General features: G+C 49.0%; 1 protein-coding gene across 3 annotated transcripts; it reads right to left on the bottom strand.

The window, feature by feature from the left end:
* Nucleotides 1–13,992: 13,992 nt before the first annotated feature.
* On the bottom strand, nucleotides 13,993–26,538 carry LOC110194576 (uncharacterized). Of its 3 annotated transcripts, none has more exons than XM_020966987.2 (8): nucleotides 25,318–26,538; nucleotides 24,987–25,038; nucleotides 23,671–24,673; nucleotides 20,526–20,678; nucleotides 16,420–16,561; nucleotides 15,321–15,457; nucleotides 15,066–15,167; nucleotides 13,993–14,711 (listed from the first exon to the last, which is right to left on the bottom strand). In XM_020966987.2, the coding sequence occupies exons 1-8, from the start codon at nucleotides 25,391–25,393 to the stop codon at nucleotides 14,586–14,588; spliced, it is 1,791 nt and encodes a 596-aa protein (XP_020822646.1). In that variant the 5' UTR covers nucleotides 25,394–26,538; the 3' UTR covers nucleotides 13,993–14,585. The 3 variants fall into 3 exon arrangements, with proteins under 3 accessions (XP_020822646.1, XP_020822638.1, XP_020822656.1); XM_020966979.2 differs by having other exon boundaries at nucleotides 23,671–24,712; nucleotides 25,318–26,537; XM_020966997.2 differs by lacking the exon at nucleotides 24,987–25,038 and having other exon boundaries at nucleotides 23,671–24,712; nucleotides 25,318–25,409.
* Between the last annotated feature and the right edge of the window lie 534 nt (nucleotides 26,539–27,072).

Genomic DNA, 27,072 nt, shown 5'->3' with positions numbered 1-27,072 from the left:
CCCTGACTTTGCTATCCCACATGCTAGCCATCTCTCCTAGCTTTATGTAATCTACAGATCTGAAAAGGCTGCCTTCTGTATTATAGCCACTATAAGGAAAGCATTTTGAAAACTTTGGAGCGCTATCTATATAAATGTGATACCATTATTACTACTGATTGAAAATGTTGAACAGCACAGGACCCAGGACAGATCCCCCAGGTACTTGCTAGAGCCACCCTTCCAAATTAATATTGGTCCACTAATTACTACTCTTTGTGAATGGTCGATGAAGCCATTCCAAATACACCCAATTCCATTATTGTCTGGCCCACATATCTCTATCCCAACCTAAAGGAAGTCTTGAGATTTTGTCACTTGGATAGAATAGTAGACCAAAAAAAAGAAATAGACAATGAAGTCCTCACCCAGGAACATGTTGAGGCCTGGTGAAGAAAAGACTGAATCCTTCCTTACTCCTCCTACCCTGATGTATATACTCTTTTCAGTCTTTGCCCACTTCTGGTATTTGCTCCATCCAGGAAAGAAAAGGCGGCAAAGGGATAGGAGATCCAGGTTAATGTATTGGGAGGGGAAGGAGGCCAACACGACTTGGAGAGAATTGGTGAATGGAGGACAAAAGAAATTAAGATTGGGCCCACTCCTGGGTAGGTAACTCAAGCAAATCAAAGGCAAAAAGAAAGATACCATACATATCAAGACATCAATGGCAAGGGAAAAAATGCTGAAAGGTTGAGTAAGTGATGTGAACTGGGAAACAAGTGAAGAAATTGTGGTCCGTGAATGTAAATGGAATAATATTTTATTACACCATAAGAAATTGCAAACACGAGGAACCCACTGAAACATCATGAGCTAATGAAAGACAAAGTGAAAACAGAACATACTCAATTACTGTTATAATGTAAATAAGAAACACAAAAAGGCAAAAGAACTAGGACTAGATGCAAAGACAACAACTCTACTACCCTGTAAGCAGTCTGGTGTCTGGGACTGCCTCCCTGGTCTCTGCACCCCTAGTCCCAGCTCAGCACCCTTCACAAAGTAAATAAACAGTGACAGTATTGAATGACCAGAGAAAATTTACTAATAGTTTCCAGCCTTGGTTTGACTGGCAGGGTGATCTGAGAAAGAAAAAAAGTGTTAACCGAAGGTGGGAAGAAGGGGTGAGGAGAATTTCCAGGAAGTGGTGGGACCTGTCTTTTGAAGGAAAGCTAGAACGTGCACTGATCCAACCAGAACAATTCCGAAGCCACATCTTAAGGACAAGAAGGAGCTGTGTTTAGATAAAGGGGATCAGGAGAGTGAGGGGAATCCATAACTGCCATATGAAGATTAGCTTTTCAGAATTGGGGACATTTATACTGCAGAAGAGAAGAACTGATGGGCTATATGATCACTGTCTTCAAGTATCTGAAGAGTTTTATAGAACAAACTTTTTGTGTGTGATCTCACCCACACCCATAGGCTTAATTATCATCTCTACAAAGATGACTCATGAAGCAATAAACCCAACCCAGATCTCTTGCCAGAACTCTAGTCCCATATCACCAATATTGTGCTAGACATCTCCACCTGGATATTATGTTGACATCTCAAACTCAACATAGCTACAAAAAAACCAAAAAACCCACCATCTCCTCAACTAAAACTGCTTCTCCTGTAAATACCCGTTTCCTTTAAGGGCAACACCATCTTCCCAGTCTCCCAAGGTCATAATTTCCAAGTTGGCCGAGATTCTTTCCTCTTCCTTCACCTCCCTCATTCAATTCATTGCCAAATCCTGTGGATTCTACTTCAACATCTCTTCTAAGGGCAGCTAAATGGCACAGTGGATAAAGACCTGGTCTTGGAGTCAGGAAGACCTGAGTTCAAATCTGTCCCCAAACACTTTCAAGCTGTGTGACCCTGGGCAAGTCTGCCTCAGTTTCCTCAACTGTAAAATGAGAATAATAATAACACCTACTTCCCAGAGTTGTTGTAAGGATCAAATGATATTTTGTAAAGTACTTAGCACAGTGTTAGTAGATGCTTAAGAAATGTTCCCTCCTTTCTTCCTCCCTACATCCTTTTTTCTCCACTCACACAGACATCACCTTAAGGATGAGAAACTGTTTCATTTCTGTCTTTCTAATCATAGTGCCTTGCATTGAACTGGACGTTCCTCCTCCATGCATTCACGTAAGACGTCCCTGGGCATGTGCAGGGCCCCCTCAGCTCTGACTCTCAGAATCCTTCAAGACTTAGCTCAGATGCTACTTCTTCCATGAAGCCTTCCCCATCCCCTCCAGTTATTAGCGCTCTCTGTCTCTCTGTCTCCTGTCTCTCTCTCTGTCTCTCTCCGTCTCTCTCCCCCCCAAATTAATGTACAAGCTTGTATTCCCAAACACAAAGGTTATGAACTTAGGGTCCAAGTCTGTAGATAGATTTCAAGGTTCTGTGAACTTCCATGGGGAAAAAAACTACATCTTTATTTTTACTAACTTTTGGTTTCCTTTATGATTCTGTGTAATTTATTTTGTGCCTTTAAAAACTGAGAGCAGAGTTCCTGAAGAAAAGCATCCTAGGATATCAAAGGTTCTACTACTGCATCTCTCCATATTCTCTATCATGCCACAGAAGCCTCTTCACATTGAAAATACACTCCTCCTCCTCCTCCCCACCCCCGCCCTCACCCCCACCCCCACCCCCATCCTCCCAGTGCTTCTTCTGATTAGCTGGTTCATTCCTAAACCTCCATTTTAGAACAGCCTTTAATTTTGTGGTTGTTGTTCAGTTGGGTTCCAACTCTTCTTGACCCCATTTGGGGTTTTCAGTTTCTTTCTCCCTCTCATTTTACAGGTGAGGAAACTGAGGCAAATATGGTAAAGTGATTTGCCCATGGTCACACTGCTAGTAAGTGTCTGAAACAGGATTTGAACTCATGAAGATTAGTCTTCTGACTCCGGCCTGGCCCTCTATCCACTGTGCTACCTAGCGGCCCTTATCCTTTAATTACTCTTCTGCTTATTCCTCTCCAGGCTTCACTCCAAACCCGCTGGACTTTCTCTACCACGCCTCTATGAGTACCTTCTCCCCACCATCCTCCAACCCTTTCAGCTCCCTTTTGTGAGTTCTCTTCCCCCATTAGAACGCAAGCTCCTTGAGGGCAGGGACTGTCTTTCCTTCTGCTTGTATTTGTATTCCAGAGCTTAGTACTATGTCGGAAATGTAATAAATACTTCTTGGTCCGATCAGCACGAAGACCAAACATGAAACATGCTATCCACGTCCACATAGAAGAGTGAGATGGAAACATGTTTCCTTCTTTCCTTCCTTCCTTTGTTCTTTTTCCTCTTTCTTTCTTTCCCAAGGAGGTGGGGATTTGATTTGCATGACTATGTGTATTTGTAACAGACTTTATTTTTATTGCCTTCTTCTCAACACGTGGGACCTGGGGAAAGGGAGGGAAAGGTTTGGAACTGAAAATAAAATAGAGTTTTTAAAAAATGCTTGTTGACTGACTGACATTATTGTCCTTAGGTTTCATCAGACTGCCAAAGGGGTCCACAATACAAAAAAAAATATGTTAAGAACCTTTGACCTTATAGCCTGTAAGCCTTAAGGAAAGACTTTTCTTTTCTGATTATGTACCCACAATGCCTTGCACACAGCTGTGGCTTAATGTTTGTCAAATTGAATAGAAGTGAACAGAATTGAGGAATTCACAAAATGACAAATTTCTGTTCCAATGTGAAGAATTCTAGTTCAATACCCCAAGGAGTTCATTGATAAGAAGAAAGGCCCCGTGTACACCTAAACACAGCACTTTTTGTAGTAGCAAAGACCTGGAAAAAGAAAAAGATGCCCACTAATTTGAGAATGGATGAACAAGTTGTGGTTTGTGGATGTAATGGAATATCACTTCATAAGAAATGATGGAAATGATGACTACAGATATTGGCCAGGTTTCGCAGGCTCCCTCCCTATAAGGGAGGTAAAAGACTCATTCAGTCTGTCTTGATAGCCCAGAATTCACCACTTGGTGACGCGTTTGGAACTCAGCTTTCTGAAACTGTGTATTGAAGTCTTCTAGGTGAGAGACACCAGAAGCTGTAACTAACAGTCATACTGGTTACTCACTATGTGGGAGGATGCACAGGCAGGGTCAGATGGGATGTCCAATTTCTAGTTGCCCAACTTCCCTGACTCTTCCTCCTCAATTCAATGAGCTTCCGATGTAGATGATGCAAATCAGAAGCTTCGAAGTGACCTTTCTCTGGTCCTCGTAAAAACAAACACAAGACACCTGAGGCAGTGGGTATACCTGGTGATTCATAGAGCAGCTCAGCATTTCCTTTCTCTTGCTTTTTAAAGAGGAATTGTGTTAAAACTCAGGTCTTCATGAAGTTGTTGGACAAAACATTTTTCCTTTGGGAGGAGAAGCTGATTGAGCCTTGGCTCATACTGTCAGTCTGTTCACCAAATCAGTTGTTCCTTCCACTGTTCACTGTCCTTTCATTGTTACCATTTTGCCACTCCCCCTTTATATAAAAGAAAATTTGACAGTCACTGAGTCCTTTTCGGGTGTGATTAGTACTGGCACAGGTAAAGATCTGGAGAGACGTTTGTATCTCTAAAGGGACAGAAGATACATTCTCATTTCAGTGAGGCTGAGGCAGGAGGAGGGCAGGAAGAAGAATCTGACTCCTTTCAGATTGTGGACTCTTCAAGGGCAGAGACTGTCTCTTTTTCTTATTTGCATCCCCAGTGCTTAGCACAGAGCCTGGCACAGTAGGCACTTAATAAAGGTTTATCAAATTGAATTTGAAGTGCAAAATGCAAAGGAGAGAGACCCATTGAAATCATACCCCTAGGCAAGTGCAAGCTTCCATCAACAGGGAGGTGTGATAGTAAATGTAAACATTTACTAAAATGTAAATAGTAAACGACTAGGTCAGGGGGGAAAAAAAAGAATATAGGCACAACACACTTTTAAATCTAATCAGCACTACTAACATCTCTATCATTTTCTGAAGTCTACACAGTCAACAAAACATTAAATCAGGTCCTGATTTGTAGTGTTTGCCTATTCCCAAGGAGTAGATTTTAAAATTGTCTTTTGAGCACACCTCTGCATAAACAGGAGGGCCTATAAACAGAGACTAGTAACATACATAATGTGTGTTTATATGCTATATATACTTGTACATGTGTATATGTTACATACACATATGTATACGTGCATGTATCGTTAATGTGTGTAACATATATACATATTTATTTGCATATCCTCCCCACCTAGATCTAATAGAAATAAACCCTTGCAGCAAAAGTGAGCCAAGACCAGGAAAGCCGAATCTGTAATATTCCCATTAAACTTCTGGATACAAAAGAAGCATTCCTCAAATAGCTTGCAGGTAAAGAGAGTGTTTGACTAGAACAAGAGCTCTTGCCTATAACCTCTTTATTCAAGTTACTGGTGAGTCAGTCTTTAAAGAGGAACACATCAAGACCAGAGCTGAATAGAAAATTTGACTTTCAAATACAAGACACAAGTGAAACATGAAGAGGTAAACAGGAAAGAGAAATCACAAGAGATTTATTAAGGCTGAACTGTTTACATTCCTGCATGGAAAGATGATATTTGTAACTCATGAAACCTTTGTCAGTATTAGGGTAGTGGGAGAGAAAAAATTATATGCATAGATAGATGGCGCAGGGTGAGTTGAAGATGAAGGGGTGATATCTGGAAAACAAAATGAAGGGGTGAGAGAGGATTATACTGGAAGAAGGAGAAAGGGAGAGGTAGAATGGGGTAAATTATCTCACATGAAAGAGACAAGAAAGGGCTTTTACAGTGGAGGGGAAATGGGAAGGTGAGAGGAAATGAGTGAATCTTATTCTCATAGGATTTGGCTTAAGGAGGGAATAATATACACAATGGGGTATGGAAATCTATCTTACCTACCGGAAATAAAGGGGGAAGGGGACAAGAGAGCAGGGGGTTGATAGAGGGGAGGGCAGATTGGGAAAGAGGGTAATCAGAAGCAAATACTTCTGAGGAGGGACAGGGTCAAAAGAAAGAAAAGAATAAATGGGGGGCAGGATAGGATTAAGGGAAATAGAGTTAGTTTTTCACAACATGTCTACTATGGACATGTTTTGCATAACTGCACATGTACAACTTATATTGAGTTGCTTGCCTTTTCAATGAGGGTGGGTGGGGAGGGAGGACTGGGAATTAAATATAGGAAATGGGGTACAGAAGTCTATCCTGCCCTACAGGAAAATAGAAGGGGAAGGGGATAAGAGAAGGGGAGAGAGATAGAAGAGAGGACAGAGTAGGGGGAGGGATATTCAGAATGCATGACATCTTGGGGTGGGGGGAGGGGGAGATGGGGTGAAAATTTGGAACTCAAAAACTTGTGGAAGGGAATGTTGAAAACTAAAAATAAATAAATTTATATAAAAAAAAAAGTAAAGTAAGCAGAGTCCAGGAAGATAATGTACATGATGACTACAATTTAAATGGAAAGAATCATCACAAAACTGGAAGCCATGAAATCACAATGACCAAGAAGAGAAAGGAAGAGGTACCTCCTTCCCTTCTTTGGAGGGCTGCAGAACTGTTGTGGTCTATGCCTAACTCAGGCTGGTGCCCTGATAGTTCAGGTCCAGTATTGGAATGAAATGAGACACTCCTAGGTCATTTTCCAGTTAATCAAAGGAAAAGGCTTACTTAGCCATAATGTATGGGGTGTTCAGGGAGGACTAGTGCCTCTGGTGTGAGGACTTGCTGAGCCTTTTCCAGGGCTGCTCATCCACCTTTGATGTCTGCCTGCCACTCAACTCTCACCTGTGGCCCCAAGCAGCTGTAGTGTGAGCAGTGGCCACACCCCAGTAAACCATCTTGGCAGACAGGCTTAAACCAGGTTGAGGGTAACTGACAGGTGACAACTGTTGGTTAGTTAGAAGGGTGTCTACCCCAAGCATGTGAAGACTTCCCCACCTCAGAATGAGTGGAGGAGAAACAGCCATGAAGGCAGCTGAAACAGGTGATGTGGAGCCTCTAAGCTTGGTCAGACATCAGAGATGCCAAGGGCATTCACCGAATACTGGGTTGTCAACAATCATCTTGACTACATTGTCTTGCTACTGGATTTCGATGCCTGTGAAAGAGAGAGTGAGGCTGACAACTTTGTGCAGCTCTGCCTCGCTGAAATCCAGTTCTCCCATGAGTCAAGACATCAACCTGTGATGTCATTGGTCCTCTTGAAAAAGGGAGGATGAACAACAACTTAGCCATGGCAGAAAGACATTCAGTGAGGACACTGGGCACAGCCTTATGGGGTTCATCGTGATGTTGGTCCCTGGTCAGAATCCTCACATATAGAGACTGAGACCTTTCATACCGAGACAGAAAGCCATTTCAAGGACCTGAGCAATTCTCAAGGATAAACTTGATTGGCTTAAGGATTTGGTTTCTCAGGGCAGCTAGGTGGCACAGTGGATAGAACTTTGGAGTTGGGAGTACTAAGTTCAAATGTGACCTCAGACACATGACACTAACTGTGTGACTCTGGGCCCCAATTTGCCTCACCCAAAAAAAAAAAAAGGATTTGATTTCTTTTCTTTTTAAGGAAGCGAATCAGCCTAACCCATGTGAGGTAGGGCTTTAGCAAACACACCCAGCCACCATGGCACAGCCCTAGGAAATATTGTTGCTATCAGGGAGTTAGACTACATGGCCTCTGGGGTGCTCTCCAGTGCTAGACAATAGCCTAGGAACTATAAAACAAGGAAAAGTAGATGCTGAATCTGCTTCTAAGTCCCAAATGCAAAGGTGGTCCGTTGAAAAACATATCCCTAGGCAAGTACATGTAGCACAGTGGATAGAATGCCAGGCCTGGAGTCAGGAAAACTCCTCATCCAGAGTTCAATTCTGGCCTCAGGCACTTAACTACCTGTGTGACCCTGGGCAAGTCACTTCACCAGGTTTGCCTTAGTTTCCTCATCTGCAAAACAAGCTGGAGAAAGAAATGGAAAATCACTCTAGTATCTCTGCCAAGAAAATCCCCAATGAGGTCGTAGAGAGTGGGATATGACTGAAAAAGACCAAACAGGCAAGACAAGTTTCCATAAAAGGGAGAGAAAAAGAATGTTGATATTGCAAAGAAGTCTAGATGAAAAGTCGTTCTAAGAAAAATATGACAAGTGAAATCACTTTCAACTAGGAAGAATCATCATAATGACTGACATCTCTATAGCACAAATATCATTTTACAAACAAGGAAACTAAGGCCCTGGGAGGTTAAATTCCTTGTCTGAGGTCACACTGCTAGTGCCAAAGGCACTATTTGGGCTCTAGGACTAGTGCTTTTTCTTGGGCAGGATTTTAACAAGCGGAGAAGGAGAAAGGTGGGGTGGGAGTGCATTTCAGTCATGGAGACAATGTGCACCTAAATCTGGCTGGATGGAATGGAGTAGCAGCATCGGATAATCCTGGAAAGATAGGTGGAGGCCAGATTTTGGAGGGCCTTGAATACCAGGCTGAGAAGTTATCATCTTATCGTGTTGGCAGTAGGGAAGGACTGAAGATTTTTTAGTAGAAGAGGGACCGTGTTCAGAGTGACACAGAAGGAAGGCCACGTGGAGAATGGCTTGAAGACAGCTCATAAAAGGGAAGAAGTTGGAGGCAGGGAGACCAGATGGGAGGCTATCAATAGAGCAGGTGAGAGGCTAGGAGGGCCTGATGACTGAGTGGATCACTGAGAAGGCAGAGGAAAGGATGTTGTGGAAGCAGAAGTCACTAAATAGCCAGGTAGAGAGGGAGATGTATTGAGGGGGAGAAGGAAGAAGGTGACAGAGAGAGAGTCTCAGCTCTGAAATTCTGACACTGCTCTCCCCCCTCCATCCAGCAGTACTAGCCTTGCCTGTGCCAGCGGAAAGCATGCGGTAAGTATGCGCCGCATTACATATGTATATTGGAGAGTAAATAACCCCAAAAAGTGCCTGTAAATAGACTCCGAGTTTATCCTTTATTAATGAGGCGCCAGGCGCCTGCTGTGTCAGAGCAGCGAGACTTTTGTAATATCAAAACCTAAATTACACATCCCAGGAATGCAGGAATTGCTCCCAGCCTCTGCCCGCCCAAGCCTTCAGTCTTTTCTCTAGGCAAAGGTCTGCTCCGCAGGGGTTAAAGGTCAGGTGCTCCCTCCCCCTCCCAGAGGAGCTGCTGTAGGCGGTGGTGATGGGGTTACAGTATTCCTAATCCTACCAGGCTTCAGCATAGTTCCCCTCCACCCCCCAGCCCTTCCCCTGTTCATCACTGACCGACACTGGGCACTCAAAATGTGTTTGGAACATGAGCAAGGACCTGAATCCTCATTCTGGGGGGCTTCGTTCTAGACGTTTGGGGATCCTGAGGGGAAAAGCAGCACCAAATACCAGGGCTGGATTCTGTGAAACAGCTCTTACAGAAGGAATGGGCTTTTCTTCTAGGGCTTTGGGATTTAGCATGAACAGCCTCTGTGACTGATTGGGAATCCCGTTGTGAATGTTTGTGTTAGAGATTCCTGAGGGGAGGTCGAGGGACAGGAGTCTGGGGCCCATCACTCCCCATCACTGCCCATGTCCAGATCCTAGAGTTCAAATTCTAGCTCCCAAAGTTTATTCTCATATCCCTAGTCCTCTCTGAATTCAGGAGGCAACGCACAGGGGAGATGACCCTCTGGCCAGGTCTAAGACACCTTTCCTCCTCACCCTGACTAGCTTTTATACCACCATTATTCCGGATACTCAGGTCTTCTCACCCTCTCCCCACATTGAGATCCTTCAGGGGAAATGCGATAGCATGTCCTAGAACCTTGCCCAAACCAGGGGTATCATAGTAGGGTTTTCAGCCCAGATTTTGAGTCCAGGGTCTCTGACCCAGGCCTGGTAGCACCCGATGAAGGATTTATGACCCTAGCTCCTTGCTCCTTGCCCGGTACCAACTACCGTATTCTAAGATCTGGGCCTTGGACACTGGACTCTTTGGAAAGGTTCTGCCATAGTTGTGGACCCTGGGCCTGGCCTGGGCTGCATCCTCGGCAGGATTTACAGCCTGGCCTGGGCAGGCAGCTCCCAGCGGCCCTGGCATCATGTTGAGTCTGTCCCATTATATGGACAGTTGAGTTTAATAGTCACTGTGTGCTCAGAGCCCCTGGTACAGAGCTGTGCACGGCACGGCCCAACACCCCCTCCGTTCTTGCCACCACCCGCCCGATCCCCAGCCACCCGGCCCATCCACACAGTAAATTAAAAATATGAATCACGTCTCCCCGCTGCCTCCCCAAACGCTCGTCTTGTCAGCCTCTGTGTTCTCTTCATTTGTATTACCTTAATTTAATGTTAATTATGGTCTTCATTTACAAGGAACAAGCAACCCGAGCCAACTCCCCTCCCTAGCTCCCTGCCCACCCCCTCAGCCCCTACCTCTATCCTCTCCTGCCAGGTGCCCTACCCACTTCTTACCCCCATTCCCGAGGGAGGACACTCCCACCACATCCCCTACTTGGGAAGGGAAGACGGGGGAACTGGAGGTAGGGAAGACACTAAGACAGTAAAAGGACACGGTATGATTTGGGACTTTAGGGGTGCTGGGCAAAGGAACATAGATGGGGGAAGGCCAAGAGGTATAGTCCCAAAGTCTCCCTATGAACAGAGTCTGAATTGGTGACAGGAGGCCACCACCTCATTTGGAGGGCCCACCTCATTACTAGCCAGTACTGTGCTCCACCCAAAGCACTTTGATGCATCATCACTATGGATATCCTGAAAGGGAGTTGCCTCTCCCCCTTTACCCAGGCCACCCCCCCATCCTCTCCCAGAGAGGAAGTCCTTCTTGTCACCTTGCCTTCCTGCTGCAGGACATTCAGGTGTCTGCTGGCCCCACAGAAAGGGAGCTGAGTGACTGCAACTTGCCTCCCTCACATTGCAGGAAAGGCAGAACCCAATGGGTACTCCCTCTGCTTCCCCACAGAGGCATGTAACCTTGACCTCTATGGGCCTAGACCCCCTGGGCCTTGACCCCAAGGCTCCTCCAATTGTGGCCCAGAAGAGGTGAGGATAGCTTCTTGTCCCAGACTTAACTCCTGGCCTACCTCCTGCTGGAGCTCTCTGAAACAAAAGCCCCATTCGCTGTGCTCAGAGAGCTTTAAAACCCTTCTGTGTTGCTGTCTCTGTGTATGTGATTGCCCCACTTTGCCTTGGGGAAACACACACACCCAGTGACCGACTTAGACAAGGAGCTGGCTCAGTGAATGCTGATCACATAAGTCTGGGTCACCTGCACTCACATGGACATTAATGACAAATACACCCCCATCTCACTACCACTGTGTGTGCGTGTGTGTGTGTGTGTGTGTGTGTGTGTGTGTGTGTGTGTGTGTCGGGGTGGGGGGAGGAAGAGAAAGAGAGAGAGAGAGAGAGAGAGAGAGAGAGAGAGAGAGAGAGAGAGAGAGAGAGAGAGATTGCATGTGCTGCAGTTGGGAATATAATGGTGACAGATGATGATGCCGAGTGAGTGTGTTGCTGGGGGTAGAGGAGAGAGAGGTGTGGTAGACCCTCCTTTCCTGGATTTTTGTGTGTCCTACACCCTCCTACAGCACCCACTCCCCCCCCGGCCCCCGGATGCCAGCGGTACCATGGTCGCGGACACGGACACGGACGAGGGGGAAGTGATGACAAATGCCCGTTATCAGCGAACGAGGCCGATGACAAATGTGCGGGCTCCGCACGGCCCCATTAGGCTGTAATAACCGGAGATAGATGGCCCGGCCCCCCCAGCTCCCCTCCCAGCCTCCCCCGCCCAATGCCCGCCCCCCAATCCCTGTCCCTCCCGAAAGGTGCCCCCCTTCCCCGAGCCCGGCGGTCCGCCCACCCCCTTCCCCCAATTAGGCTATAATAACCAGAGATAGATGGCCTACGCCCCCTCCCCCAAATCGACTCTGGCTCAGCTAGAGGGAGGGGGGAAGGGGAGATGCGACATCGCCAATCACAGATGGCGGGGGGAGGGGGGTTTGGGGGGACATAGAGGGAGATGAGGAGACAGACTGAGAGATGGAGGGGGAAAGACAGAGAGAGAAGAGACAAAAACCAGCAAAGGTGGAGGGGAGTCTAACAGTTCACATGTACGAGCGCGCGCGCGCGCACACACACACACAAACGCCCGCACACATGAACGTGCTGACCTCCCCGCCCACAGCCCCAGGATGCCGTCTAGGGGTCTTCCCCCACCCCCATTTCTGAAGCGTGCTCCCGGCTCCAGGAGAGGAGAAGTCTGGGTGAGAGCTCCGCCCTTTGCTTCCCTTGCCAGCAACACCCCATCCCATGGGAATGAGTCTCAGGCCCCACTCCAGGCTAAATGAAGTAGAGCCGGAAAGGGCTGGAGCTCGAAGGTAAGCTTCTAGGGACAGGGGTCTGTTGTGACCCCTCTCGGAGCAAGGGCCTGGCCCCTAGAGGGTTAGGAATAGATTAGAAGACCCCTCAGGGGTTATTCGACCTTGGTCCTCCAAACTGGAGCCCTAGCTGGGAAGGCATCAGGTCTAGCCCTAGACTCCAGACAAGCCCTGGTTTACCCTCCAGGGTTTACAGAACTTGGGGGGAGGGGAGGGGACGGGCAGTACTCTCAGGGCAACCCACATCTAACTGCCATATGTCAAAATACTTTAAATTTAATCTGACCTCCTCATCATGCCTCAAGAACACAAGTCCCTCCAATTTCCCAGTTCTGAGAACCACTGTTCCTGGAAGGGATCTGAGGAACATCCCAGAAATCCCTACCTACGCCAGTGCTTAGAACTGAGGCAAGGCGGAAGATGCTGAAGGAAGAAAGAGAAGACATCTGTACCTCCTCCCCCAATAGGTGGGTCTAACTAATGCAGGGGTAGGAAGATGGGGGCTGGGGTTACTTGAACCAGCCTGGTTAATGGACAACAGCCAGGTTCCCCCTCCCAGCCCACCCCCTATTCTCTAGTGCTATTGATCTGTCATTAGTTATCCCATATCCAAGGTCACCAGGCCGGTCCAGCCATAAATCACCTGCGGAGGGGTGTGCTGGGGGGTGGGGGGCTGAGAGTGAAGGTGACAGGCACACGAGAGTTTCAGGGATATTGGCCCAGACCACTGGCCTGGCCCAGAAGAGAGGGGGCAGGGGGTCCTCCTTTCCACAACAGGACCTAGAACCCTAAACAGACTCCCCATTGCTGCCCTATACAGCTCTTCCCCACCCCCATGTCTTTTCTCTTTCCTCTCCCTGCCTTTCTTCTCTCTTCCTCTGCTTTCTTCTCTTTCTCTCCTTGGCCCTCTTTATCCTTATAAACCATCAGAAGCTAGTCTATGTCACATACCCCCACAGTAAATGTGGTTTTTTTTGGGGGGGAGAGGAAGGGACAGAAAGGAACCTTTAAGACCCAGGAAGGGGGAGGTGACTGGGCCTGGCTCCCCTGAGCAGTGGGAAATGGGGAGAGCACTCCCAGACACTAAAGGGGAAAGTGAGGCTAAAAACCTGGGAGTCTGGGTAAGAGCTATGTTCTCCCCTTCATAACCTCTAGTTCCTGCTCTTTTGTACCCACTCTTTCTTTACTGTCCCCCTTGTGCTGGGGTCCTCCATCTAAGAGTCTCTCTAAAGTCTCTAAAGAGAAGGGTGCCTCACTGCAGTTCAGAGTCAGTGTTAGAGACTGGAACACCCCTCATGCCAGAAGGGATAAGAAAGTCACTACCCCGGCTCAGGGCCAGAAACTAGTGTATTCTTTGGTCCTTGGGTGCCCTCTGCTGGCGGCTCCCTGAGATGCAGCGAGTATCCCCTGAAGAAGCTACCAACACACCTTGCTTTAAATAGAATACACCCTGACCCTGTGTCACATCTTTTGCCATGCCCACATAAACCTCATTTTCCTGTCCAATACTTCCTGGCCCTGGGGTGGGAGGGACCTTCGGTATTTCCAGGCCTAAAAAGAAGAGGGGCAGTGTTTTCCATGGGAATTTATTTTCCAAATAAAAACAGCACCATGGTGGCCCCCAGCTATGTTCCCTTCTCTTCCGGAAAACCCTGGTGGCCTGCCTACCACGGGCACTTCTGTGAGGGGCTGAGGAGATCCCAGCCTACCTGTGTATCTTGGGGTAGGGCAAGTAGCCCTCTCCTCCAAGTTCTTGGAGCAGGGAGCCACTGGGGTGGAGAACCCAGGACCTTAACCCTGAGGTGAGGAAGTCTGAGCTGGGGTGCTCAGCATGTGAGCACTGGGGTTCCTTGAGAGTAAAGATGTGACCAGCATGTCCCTGGGCAAAGTCCTGAGAGTGACCCAGCGTTCTCCCCCCATAAGGCAGATCAGGAAGAAAACAGGAGCTGGTCCCTGGGTATGCCTGGAATCAGGATGCTTATGTTTCACGTTGGAGTAGCCCCAGGCCAGCCGGGGTGACCTGAGAGTAAGCTGTCTCCCATCCATGAAATGGGCAGTGAAAAACAATCTGGAGAGACAACTCTGACTTTACGAGGTCAGAGTGCTTTGCTGCTATAAAGTGCTGTGTCCCGCTGTTCCCTGAGGTGTGTCAGGGGCCTCCGTTCATGGGATGCCAGGGTGGTCAAGAGAAGAAGTCCTGGCCTCCTCCAGGTCCTCTTCATCGCCCCTGATGTCTTCCTCCAACCACCTCCACATCTGTTCCAACAGGGCTTCCGCTGCAGGGGTGTCCTGTCCCAGGTGAGCAGACCCAGGAAGAAGAGCTCACATATGTGGAGACAGTTGGTCTCTAGCTCCCACCAAGGCCAGGACTCGCCCCCGTTTCCCTTCACCCTAGAAGATCTGGGTCCACTCCTCTTCTGCCCCCCTCCCAGTGCCCTAAGGAGAGGGGATCATGAGGTGGTAGAGAGTTGCCTGGGACACTGAAGGGCCTGATCTGCTCAGTCACCTAACTGAGTACATGTCACTAGCAGGTTTTGAACCTAGATCTCCCTGATGCTAAGGCCAGACTTCTACCCAATACCATAGTATCTCTCATATGAGAGTTGGAGTGGGAGGGAGGTGAGAGAGAGCCCCAAAAAGTACCTGTGGGGTGTTCCACGCCAGCCGGAGTGCATTTCTCAAAGTCTTTCTAAAAACATAAGGTCCTTCATTGCTGCCAAGTCCACTGGGGTCAAAACAGATTCCCTGGAGGGAAAGAGGGGTACCAACAGAGCTCAGGAGGTGAAAATGAAAGAGGGAGGCAGTGGTCTCCCAAATCTTCCCTTCTTCCTGGCCAATCAGCTTCCCCTCCCCCAAAACCGGGGTTCTAAGAGCCTCCAGATGGGGAGGCATCTGTACCTGGTGGGTGTAAAGCAGGCCTGAGTCCACTTCCTCAAGCTGCAAGCCGTGCTGCTGGCAGAACTGTAGGAACCTGAGAATCTCCAGGAGGCACTTCAGTCTGTCCAGCCGATGACCTGCTGGTGGCCACCCCACAGCTGGGGTGCAGGACAGAAAGCTGACCATGGACAGAGGAACCCCGTTTCCTCCTGTTCCCAGGCTAGGCGACGCAAGGGGTAACCACCAAGGTGGCCCAGCATTTCAAAGGATATGTGCTTGTACAGAGATATACCCTTCCTGAAACGGTAGCTGCTTCTTGAGCCCACAGGAGAATTATGGGAGGAAGTGGCCTGAGTCAAGACCCAGATGTCACTGACTCACAGTGGTTTTCCTCATCTACCAGGCAGGGTAGAAATAGTAGGGAGAGGATTGGGCTTGATAAGATCACACAGCTGGTCAGAGATAAAGCTATGACTCAAACCCATGTTCTGTGACTTCCCATTCCAATACTTCTATACCAGATTCTCTATAGGGTCCCTAGGTCTGTGACTACGATTTTAAAAACAAGGAAATAGTTTCTCTGGAAAGAAAGGAAAAACTGAGTAAGCGGATCCCAGGACAAACATCCCTGGTCTCACTCTCTTCAGGCTCATAAGCCTTGTGTACTGCATACTGTGGGCCTCCTGCTAGACTTTCTACCTTACTATTTATTCCGTCCTCCAGAAAGGCCCGTGGGATGAGAAGGTCAGATAAACTGGATTGTCTTCTGTGTGTAGCATTAGGGCCAGGTGTCACCCAACTCCCCATGTTCTCAAAGCCTCTGAGCTAGGTGGTATTACTAGAGGTCTAAGGCCTAAAACTGAGGCTGCTGGGTGACTGGGCTCTCAGGAAAGAGGCTATAATCACAGTACCCCTTCCCCCTCCCCTCAGTGGGCTCTGAAAGCAATAAAAGACTTACCCCCCTAGGAAAGCAGCCTAGGTCTACATCCTAGGGTCTCCAATTTCTAGTCCCAAGGTTTTTCTCATCCACATGCTGCCTCCTTGGCTACTCCCTAGATGCCCTGCTCCTCTCTCCCCTCCTCCCCAAGCCTCCAGGGTCCCCTTCCCCCCTCCCCCTTACTTAGAACTCCAGGGTCCTCCATAAGGTAGAGCAGGGAGCCCTGGCGGTCATAGAGGACTGCGTAGGGTACCAGCAGTCCCGGCCCCGGTGGAAGGAAGAGGAAGTGATGAAGCATCTTCTGCCAATCGGAGACCACAGGCACCTGGGAGAACAAAGAGGAACCCACAGGGGTTCGGGGAGAGATAAGGAAAGAACGTCCCATGGCAAGGGTCCCCGAACCGACCCCAGGACAAGGGAAAGAACTGAGGTGGGGGTGGAACAGCATTTGAGGCTGAACGCAAGCCTGAGAGGAATGGGGAGCTGCCTCTCTTCCCCAACCTCAAAGTCTTCTTCTCCAGTCTGGGGCAGCAGGGAGCCCTGGGTGGCTCTGCTCCAGGCAGGGGCGGAGGAGCAGGAGCATTTAGATGGGAGCCTTAATCACCACACTCACCAGCGGCTCCGACCCTAATTACAAGCGCTGCCCAACCCATCCATCCCCTCCCTACCCGGGGGGGGAGGTGTGCCCAGGAGCTCCAAAGGGGCGCCCGCCTGGAGTGTGCAGGATATAACGCGACGCTTAATATTCATAACTGGGTTAAGAAGTCAATCACAGCCGGGGGACAGTGGGACGGAGGAGGGCCAGACAGTGCTTCCACCACCCCCCTTCCCCAACCTCTCCTCCCCTCCCTTTCGCCGGTGCAAGGAGGAAAATGAATGTGAATTTATCATGATTAGGCAAATCCGGCAGGGGCGCGATTCCGGGGGAGGCTAAAAAGATGAATTTCAGCGATAAAGTTAAATAAGGACGGAGCGCCCTCCCCTCCTTTCCCCCTCCGCTGATCGCTCTTCCCACAATTTATGAGCCGATTAGGCGGAGGCTGCAAGTTCCTGCAACTTCGCTAAACGCGGCCCCGCTGTTCCCAGCAAATTAATTAACCGCGGGCTGCGGTTGGCAACGGTAAAGGAGGAGCCAGAGCCGCAGCCCCCTGCCCACCCCCACATGCTCCGCCTCGTTCCCCACCTCCACGCCCTCCCGGTACCTGTTCCTCCTGGCGCTCCCTTCCCAACTCTCCCCTCTGGACTCATACACACTCAGGCAGTCCATACATCACCCCACCAGCCGCCCTGCCCTTCTACACCCAGAGACCCCTCCCCTCCAGGCGTTACTGTAGTACCTGCCATCCACCCATGCCCTGCCCAGACTCCAGCTGTGACCCCTCCTGGCCCAGGGGAAGAGAACCCCGCCGTGGCCTCAGGGGACAGCTATACACACAGGCACACTCTGGCACATGTTTGCCCACATGTACACATACATGCACATGCTTAAAAATATACACACACATTGGCATTGGTAATTACAAAATTCCATAGCTGGCAGGCCTTCAGAGATCATCTAGTCCTACTTTCTCATTTTGCAGATGAGGGAAAATGAGGCCCAGGGAAGGAAAATGTTTTCTGCCCAAGCCTAGTCCTCTCCTCTCCCGCTCTGCCATTTGGCTGACCTCACTTCAGAGTCACTGGTGATCATGTCAATGCCAAATCTAATGCCCTTTCCTCAATCTTGGCCCTTCTTGACCTCTGTGTCAGATTTGAGGGCTTTGATTGCCCCCTCCTCCTGAATACTCTTTCCTTTCTGGGTGTTTGTGACATGGCTCTGCCTGTTCCTTCTTCAGCTCCTGGGCTGAATTGCCTTTGGGGTCACACTGCTAAATGGGTACACCCTAAAGCTCTATCGGGGGCTCTGTTCTCATTTCTCTGCATCCTCTCTCACTTGGGCAATGCATCAGTTCCCAAGGGTTTGATTATCATCACCATGCAGATGACTCCCATAGGTATAGATCCACTTGCCTACTGGATATTTCAAAGTGGATGGTCCATTGACATTCAAACTCCAAGAGTCCAAAATAGATCCAATTCTCTTTCCCTCTAAAGACATCCCTCACCCAAAACTTGTTTTAGTTGAAAGTATGGCGATCCTTCAATTCACCAAGGTTTGCAGGACTGATTTGTCCTCCCTGACTCCTCACTTTCAGTCACCCTATGTACCCGCCATGTCTCTGCTCGTGTCCTACAGCCACCACCCTACTTCAGACCCACATCACCTCTGGCCTGGCTTAGTATAATAGCCTCCAACTTGTTCTCCTGACCCCCCCCCATTCAAGGCTCTCCCCACTCTAATCCACCCTCCACACCACTGCCAAAGTAATTTTCCTAAAGCCCAGATTTGACCATGGCACCTCCCTACTCAATAACTCCAGGGGCTCTCTACTACCTTGAGGATCAAATATAAATATATTTCACAATCTAGCCTCGTTCTACCCTTCTCACCACATTACTCATATTACATGTGCACAAACTCTTCAGTTCACATTGGCTTCCTTGCTGTTCTTCCCACACGTCTCCCTCCTCTGTGACTCTGCAGTGACCGTCCCTCCCCTTCCCCCTTCCTGAAGGGTGTTCCTTCTTCACTTCCACCTCTCTGAATCCCTTCTTCAAGGCTCAGCTCAGGTTTGCCCTTTCCTGCTCCCCTTCCTCTCCCCCCAACACCTGCCAGGGCATCCTCCCTCCCCACCAAGGTGACCCTGAAGCTGTCTTGTACGTCTTTTTATTATACCTAAATATGTGCATGTTGTCTACCCTGTTAGAAAGTAAGCTCCTCGAAGGCAGGGACCATTTTGCTTTTGTCTTTGTATCCTTAACAACTAGTGCCTGGCACCCTGGGCACTTAATAAATGCTTGTTCATTGCCTCACCCAGGGCGCTATGCATACACACACCCTCTTTTACAAACACACATATGTGTACAAAGACACACCTTCACGGGGTAAACAAAGGCAGGTACATACTCACAGGTGTATACCTGCATCCACATACATACATGTGTACTCACAATGACTCACACACATACCCATATACATACAAGCAAAGATGTACATCAAAACATAGAGAAGTTCCAGTCATATCCTGAAGGTCTAGGTCACCCATTCTAGACTTCTGTGTAGCTTGAAGACAACTCTTCACACAGACAGGGTTCTCAGAGGTCATCTTACCCAGGCCCTTCTCCATACATGGTCTGTCTCCTCCCTTGTCTCTGTGTATGCAAGTTCAGGCCTCTCTCTAGTCATACAGTTCCTCCCCCGAAATGCCGCTTCCTTCTGTCCCCTGCCCTATGCTTCACAGCACAATTCTCATCCTAGGGGGCAGTGTAGTATGGTCGAACCCCTGTAGTAGGAATCCGGAAAGCTGGCTTGTAGCTCTGACCCTGCTACTGTCTGACTGTGTGACCTTGGGTAAATCACTTTCCCTTCCTAGGCCTCAGTTTTCTTCTTTGTCAAATGAAAGGGGTAGGAAGAGATAGTTCAAAATTATCTTCCAGCTTAGAGCCCTGCCTGCTAGTGCCAACGCCCTGAGGTCCTCTAGCATTAACAGTCACAACCACACATGGTTTTTACTCTGCCTGGTCTTTGTAGATAGACTGTAATGTGGATCTATCACTCATTGGGCAGCTAAGTGGCACAGTGGATAGAGTGCCAAGCCTGCAGTGAGGAAGACCTGAGTTCAAATTTGCCCTCAGACACTTACTAGCTGAGTGACCCTGGACAAGTCACTTAAACCTATTTTGTCTTAGTTTTCTCATCTGAAAAATGAGCGGGAAAAGGAAATGGAAAACCACTCTAATATCTTTGCCAAGAAAACACCAAATGGGGTCACAAAGAGTTGGATATGAGCGAAATAACTGAACAACAACAGCATTCATCAGTCTTGGGAAACTCTTTACTCTCAAGCAAGGACTGATTATGCCTCTTCTCTCTCTCTCTCTCTCCACACACATGCACACACCCAGCCCCACCTCTAACCTCCACATCCATCCCAAAAATTTGAGTTCCCTATTGGCAGACACTGAGTCTGATCCTCCTCCTTTCCCTACCCGTAGGACAGTACACATATGTCATCCTTTAGATGTGCATGTTGATTGACCTCCCCAGTTTCTTGAGCCCTGTCCCAGCACGCTGTTGGAGGCCTCCCCACCTCTCCTAGGAAGCAGTGGGCTGCATATCAGTAAAGCTGGCTCTTTAAGGAACTTATGGCCTCCGATGGGTCCTCTGGCCCAGGCAAAGGAAATCTTACCTTCTTCATCAGCATCTGCTCACCAGTAACACGGTCTCGAACTCGGAACCAGTGGCTGCTGAGCTGAGCAGTGACAAAGAAGTTACGGCCCAGGGAGTAGTAGTAGAAGAGGTTGGAACCAGGGAATGCCATGCCTAGCTTCCTGCCATTCCTCTGCAGAGGGAGAGAGAAAAAGAAACAGATAGGGATGGAGGGAGAAACAAAAGGGAGGGAGATATAGAGAAATATCTCTATAGACAGAGACAGAATAATGTAATAAAGGAGAAGAGTCTAAGATACATATGTGTGTGTACATATACATATGCATATATATTTAATATATATACATTTATACATTCTTTACAAATATGGACAGGGGCAACTAAGTGGTAAAGTGGATCGAGTCTTATACCTGGAGTCAGGAAGACTCATCTTCCTGAGTTCAAATCTGGCTTCAGGGCCCTACTAGCCGTGTGACTCTGGGCAAGTCACTTCACCCTGTTTGCCTCAGTTTCCTCATCTGTAAAATGGCTGGAGAAGGAAATGGCAAACCACTCTAGTATCTTTGCCAAGGAAATGCCAAACAGGGTCACGAAGAGTCAGACATAACTGAAAAACGACTAAACAAAAATAAATTGTCAGAGAAGGTGGGAGGAGGAAGGGAAAGAGAAAGAAAGAGCTACAGAGAGAAAGAAGGCTGGACCGAAAGTCTAAGGACTGAGAAGCCTCATCCAGGTAACAGTATGGGGCAGTAGAAAGTGTCCTGGGTTTGGGCACAGGGCATGGGTTTGAATCCTAGACCTCCCACCTGCATGAAAATAAGCCACATTCCTTCTCTGACCCTCAGTAGCCTCCTCTATAAAGTGGGATGGTTTCTGGATGATCTCCAAGGTATCTTTCAGCTCCTGTAACGGGGATGACTTCCTGGAATGACCTGACAGTCCTCAGGGGACCAAGGGAGAAGGGGAATCTGTCTGTATTACTTCCTGAACCATAGTGGGATGGACGAGTACGGAAAGGAAACATGAAGAAGCAAACAGTGGTAGTTTATAACTCGTTTAGGTGATGAGAAAACCATCTTTAAAAAAAACTGTCTTCAAGAGGTGGCTAGGTGGGACAGTGGATAGAGCTCTGGCCTTGGAGTCAGGAAGACCTGAGTTCAAACCTGGCCCCAGACACTGGACACTTACTAGCTGTGTGACCCTGGGCAAGTCATTTAACCCCAATTGCCAAAACAAACAACAACAACAACAAAACTGTCTTCAAATCTTATCTTCCACTGGAAGATTTTCCCAATCCCTCTTAATTCTAATGCCTTCCCACTCTTACTTGCTCCCTATTGATTCTGTATATAGCTTGGTTGTACTTTTGTTTGCCTGTTGTCTCCCTTGTTAGACAGTAAGCTCCTCAAGGGCAGGGACTGTCTTTTGTCTCTTACAGTATTTCAGGGGCTTAACAATGCCTTGACACACAGTAGGTGCTTAACAAATGGTCGTTTATTGATTGACTGGCTGGCTTTACTTGTTAGCCTTTCCTTGGTTTTCCTGTTAGTGAGCCATAAGAACTAGGTGGCAGAGACTTGTTTTATGTCCGACCTGGATAAATCCGGGAAGGAGACCGGTGAGTCTGGGAAAATACTTGAACACAAGTGCCGACAGAGAAGAAAAGATTGTCGCCCTTCTGATCAAATGAGCTTCCAAGTCTCAGTCTCAAGAAAAGAGAGCACGGGGTATCACAAGGCAAGAAGGCAGAGAAGGCAGCCTGCCAGGCACATTTTACAAACCAAACTTGGAATCCGATGGATGCCTACGAGTGTAGGGCTTTGGGGCCCAGGGAAACCACTTCAGGACGGAGGCCAGAGCAGAGAGAGTTGAACACTTGGCCCACTGGCTACACATGACCCCCCCACACTCTCAAGTGCATCCTGAACCAGATTAAGATGTAACTGGGAAATACTTGACAAAATAAATAAAAAACCTAGCCAATGTTAATACGTAGCTTTTTTAAAGTCAATACGTGGCCCGTACAGTTGAGTGGCTGCTGTTTCTGTTTGCAATAGAACTTTTCAATAGACTGGATTGTAAGTGTGGAGGTCACGCAGAGTTCCCCTGTACACATTTCTGATAAGCTATGGTTTTGGATGGGATCTATGACTTCATGCATGTAGGGAACAATTGGGGGAATAATTTCCTCATACAGGTTTATACCTATTCTGAGACTTACTGACTTAGAAAGGTGGCTGGGGGCACTGAGAGATTTAAAGGACTCGCCCAGGGTCACATGGTCAGTATGTGGCAGAGGCAGGCTTTCCTATCTTGGAAGTTAGCCCCGTACCCCCCCCCCGTCATGACTGCTTCTCTATTCATGTTAAACTCAAGCATTATTTCTGAAATAACATTTTTCCTTTTATGACTAAACATCTTTCCTTACATTCAAGATAGCTGGCTGACTGATGTGGTAAGAGAGAGGAATGAGAAGCTGGGTGCCACAAGCACCTTGGGGTGGCTATATCTGGATACAGACAGGGTGTGTCTAACCTGCTTGTTAGCTAATAATTAAATTTTCAATGTAAGCATTTACATCTCAGAACTCAGTAATTACTCCAAATCAGGGTTTGATTTGTCGATTGGCTAAGCTTAACAAAGTGTTAGTAGTGCAGATTAAACTTAAAAGTGCGTATGCTTAGACTTTTTTCCCCCCAGAGAGCCCAATTGTTAAACATTTACCAGCACGCCCCTGTATGGCTCTAGCTTGAGCTCAGCAAATGCGCAGTAGACTGGAAGATAATAAGAACAATAACTGGCAATTATAGAGAACTTTTGAATTTACAAAATGCCTTCCATCTCTCTCTCATTTGAGCCCAGGACTTCTCTGGATGGAAGGGTCCCCAACCCTTTGAGGGTAGCATCTGGGGCCTTAATTAGGAGGAATGACCCTAGCCAGATTCGGTCCTGGAACATAGCCTATAGTGTGGATTCTCTTTTGCAAGTTGGGATCAGACACTTCATAGGCAGGGCTAGGAGCAGAAAGAGCCTGGGAGGGAGAACACTGCACAGTTAAGACTGAGCAGCTGAGCAGGGAAGGGATGGCAGATTTCCAATAAGAGGGAAGGGGCAGCTTGTCTGGCTAGGTAAGCCAGCCCCTTGAGACCCCCAGAGAAGCTCACCATAGTTAGGAAGGCCACACGCAGAGCAGGGTGTTCCTGGCTGCCAGCATTCACGGTAAGGCCACCAGTGGTCAAGGCCAGGCCAGAGTCGAGCAAGGAGAAACTGTGATTGTCACTGTCCAGGAAGAGGCATCGAAACCATTCCAGAAGCATGCAGCCTGCCTCCCTTACTTGGCGCCCATAGCTATCTTCCACAGAGGGCTTCAGGGAACTGACCCAATGCTCCTGACCCAGTTTTAGCTTTTGACTGTCCCTCTTGCAGTCTCCCCCACTTAAACTGGCCCTACTGTCCACTGGTCTATCCTCATCCTCTCCAGGTCCCTCTGAGGATACCCCCTCCTGCTCCCTTCCCTGGAGCTCAGCCCCTAAGTCCAAGGGCTCTCCCTGCCCCCTAGGGGTTATTCCTGTTGGATCTTTGCTGACCATCATTTCCACAGGAATGGAAGGGGCCCTAGGAGCCTCAGGTATCTCCCTCTGCAACATAGAGGAGTCAGTAGGCAAGGTCCAGGGTTTATCCCGAACCCAGGGCAGAGTGGTAGGCACAGGACCTAGTCTAGAGTTTGTGTTCAGACTGGGAGTCCCTGCCCACAGGTGTGCCTGACCCCAGCATTTCTCAGGTGCAGGGTCTCCCCTCAACGGCTTCTGGGGTTCCAAGAAGATGGACCGGCTGGTACCCAAGCTGAAGGGTAAAGTAGATGTGAGGCTCAGGGCCTTAGACCCAAAGGGGCATGAGCTGACCTCTTCCTTATCCTGGGCCTGTGAAGTAGGGCTCCCAGGAAGTGAGGGATTGGGCAAATGTGGGCCAAGAATGCTCTCAGTAACTGGGGTCCGAAAGGTGAGCTGATGGGAGTGCATCCCACCAGAGGGCAGCAGATTGGCCGTGAGGTCCATGTCACTTTCCACAGTGAGGGGGGAACCACCGTCTCTTGACGTTGATTCCAAGGCAGGGAGGTTCAGGGACTTTGGAGAAGCTGGTCTCTCTTCCAGTTCACTGTTCCCAGGTCTGGTGAGAGAGATCCCAAGCCTCTGATGAACGGATGCCCTGGGAAAGGGGAAACATTCCTGACTATCCACAGGGGAACTTGGCAGACACTCAAGGCATTACTGTGGTAGCTGGAGGGTGACACCCCCATCTAGGACCCAGGCTTTCGAAGCTGCCTCCCACCTACCCACCTCCAGCAGCTGCCCTGAGTTGCAGCAGTGGGGAGAATACCCTGAGGAGCTACCCAGGATGGCTTCCTGGGAAACTGAACCCCCTTATGCTCCTGGGGCCGGTCCCTCCCGGGCTTCCTAAGGTCCAAGGTCTTAGAACTCACTGGTAGAAGTTGGATGGGGCATCTTGGTCTCCCAGGCTCAGCTCCTGAATCCCTGTGTGTGGGAGGGGCACATGATAGGATCTCTAACTCCATACATGCTCACTAAAGTCTTGGCCCAACTCTGCGAGCACTGGCCTGAGTTTGAGGCCACCTCCCCCAACCCTCCCAGGGGAACCCCGTCCCTAGCTGTCTCTCTCCCTCCCCTAGAACAGGAGGTACCTTCCCTTCTCCTTTCCCCACCCCCTCCTCCAATTCCCCCAGGATGAGGAGGGGAGAGATTCCTGCTGTCCAAAGGAGACACAGAGCTCTGAGAGGTGGGGTTTGTCCTTACCTCTCTCCAGGGGGTGGTCTGCCCTGGCCTCAGCCAGGAAGCACTGCAGAGCGGGGCATGAAGGGGACTCCATCATCCTTGGCTTGGCTCCCTCTGGCTCTGCCCTGGCTATAGGGACGGGAGTGGAACTGGGGCTCGGGGGATGGGGGACCCACCCGGGGTGAGTTGGGCAGTGGAGGGAGGCTGGCCAACCCCACTGGCCCAGAGTTGAGGCCCTGCCAGGCCCTACGAGAGGGTGGAAGAAACTTGTGTCAGGCAGAATGTCAGATGGAAACTGAAAGTAAGAGAAACATTAAGACTGAGCATGTGCGGGCGGGGCCTGGCTGGGGGCCCAGACTTCTCCAGGTCAAGCCCCAGCCCCTCCTCCCCTGGATAGCCAGAGGGACATAAGAACTATTCCCCCCAGCAGGGCTGCATCTGGGTGCTCCCTGTCCATCCCAAGCTGGGGGGTAGGGGGTGGGAAGGGTCAGAGGCTCTCACTCTGGACAGTGTCACTATGGCCATTTTATAAGCAGGGAGAATGAGGCTCCCAAGGGCGGATCTCTCTCCTTCCCAGATCCAACCATCCAGTCACTGTCCCGTGTCCTCACTGATGTAGAAATTCAGCTAGGGCAGGAGTCATTCTTTGGTGTTGATGCAGTGATGTGAGGGAGGGGAGAGAGCTGTGATGTATGAAGAGGGTGTTTACACTGTCTATGGCTGGCGTGATTGGGCCACCACATGGCTCTGGGAGAGGCTTAGAGCCTTGACAGCTACTGAGTGAGGATCAGAAGGTGGACAGGGTCGATAGGGCACAGCTTTTCTCTCTCCTCCTTCGTGGGCATAGTGCCCATTTGTTCTTTTCTGACCCTCCTGAGGCTCATCTGATACTGGAGGAGAGGGGCCTGAGATGGAAGAGGCTGTATCAAACAGCTCCCCAAGAACTTTGAGGGGGCAGCAGGAAGTAGAGGCAAGGGTTACTGCCTAGGTCCCCCTCTCTAGGGCTGCTGCTGCTCACTGTTCTATTTAGGCTTCCCACACTCAGCAGTGGAAATTCCCTCTCTCTCTATCCCACAACATCAAGGGTCTCCTCAAAAGGCACTGGAATCAGTTGGGGGATCTCTGAGAAATGCCAGCCTTAAATGGTCTGGTCTGGTAGGCATGGGGGTAGAGTGGGGGCATGGAGCCTTTCCAACTAACACTTCCTTTTCTCATTTCCTGGGGAGGCTAGGAAAGAGAAGTTACATGTTCTGCATAAGAAAAGCACCCCAACTTAATTGTGTAGGCTAATGCTTCTGCTAGGGGACAAAACACACCAGATTTCCCTAGGCTCAAAAGATTGAGGTGGGAATGTATGGTGAGAAACGGGGGACACCTGGATGATCCCAGAGCCCGGTGTCAAAATATCTCATTGGAGGCATATTTTATGGGTGACATAAACTCCCTTTCTAACACCAAGAGTCGCTACTCTAGCTTGGGGTCTCTGGATCTCTTAAATCCCCCAGGAGCTGAGGTGCTATGGTCAGCCCAGTCAGAGAAATTGATAATTGGAGGAAATACCTCATCCGCTCCACAGCCTCCAAGGCAGGAGAGCTAAGGGTAACTTCTGCCCACCTGATAATGAGGACCAGGACTCTTCCTAGTCCCTTAACCAGCCTCAGGGATAGGTCAGGCAATTCCTGCTGGCCAGCAGGGGTCACTCTGAAGCCAGCTCACAACCTGTAGATTCTTGCTCATAAGAAGGGTAGAGGAGAGTCAGGAATGTACCACACACAC

This window comes from Phascolarctos cinereus, unplaced genomic scaffold, assembly GCF_003287225.1.
Source record: "Phascolarctos cinereus isolate Bilbo 61053 unplaced genomic scaffold, phaCin_HiC Scaffold_3;HRSCAF=262, whole genome shotgun sequence".
Taxonomy (NCBI): Eukaryota; Metazoa; Chordata; class Mammalia; order Diprotodontia; family Phascolarctidae; genus Phascolarctos; species Phascolarctos cinereus.
Note: the sequence above shows the minus strand (reverse complement) of the source record. Positions and strands in the feature narration are given on the sequence as shown.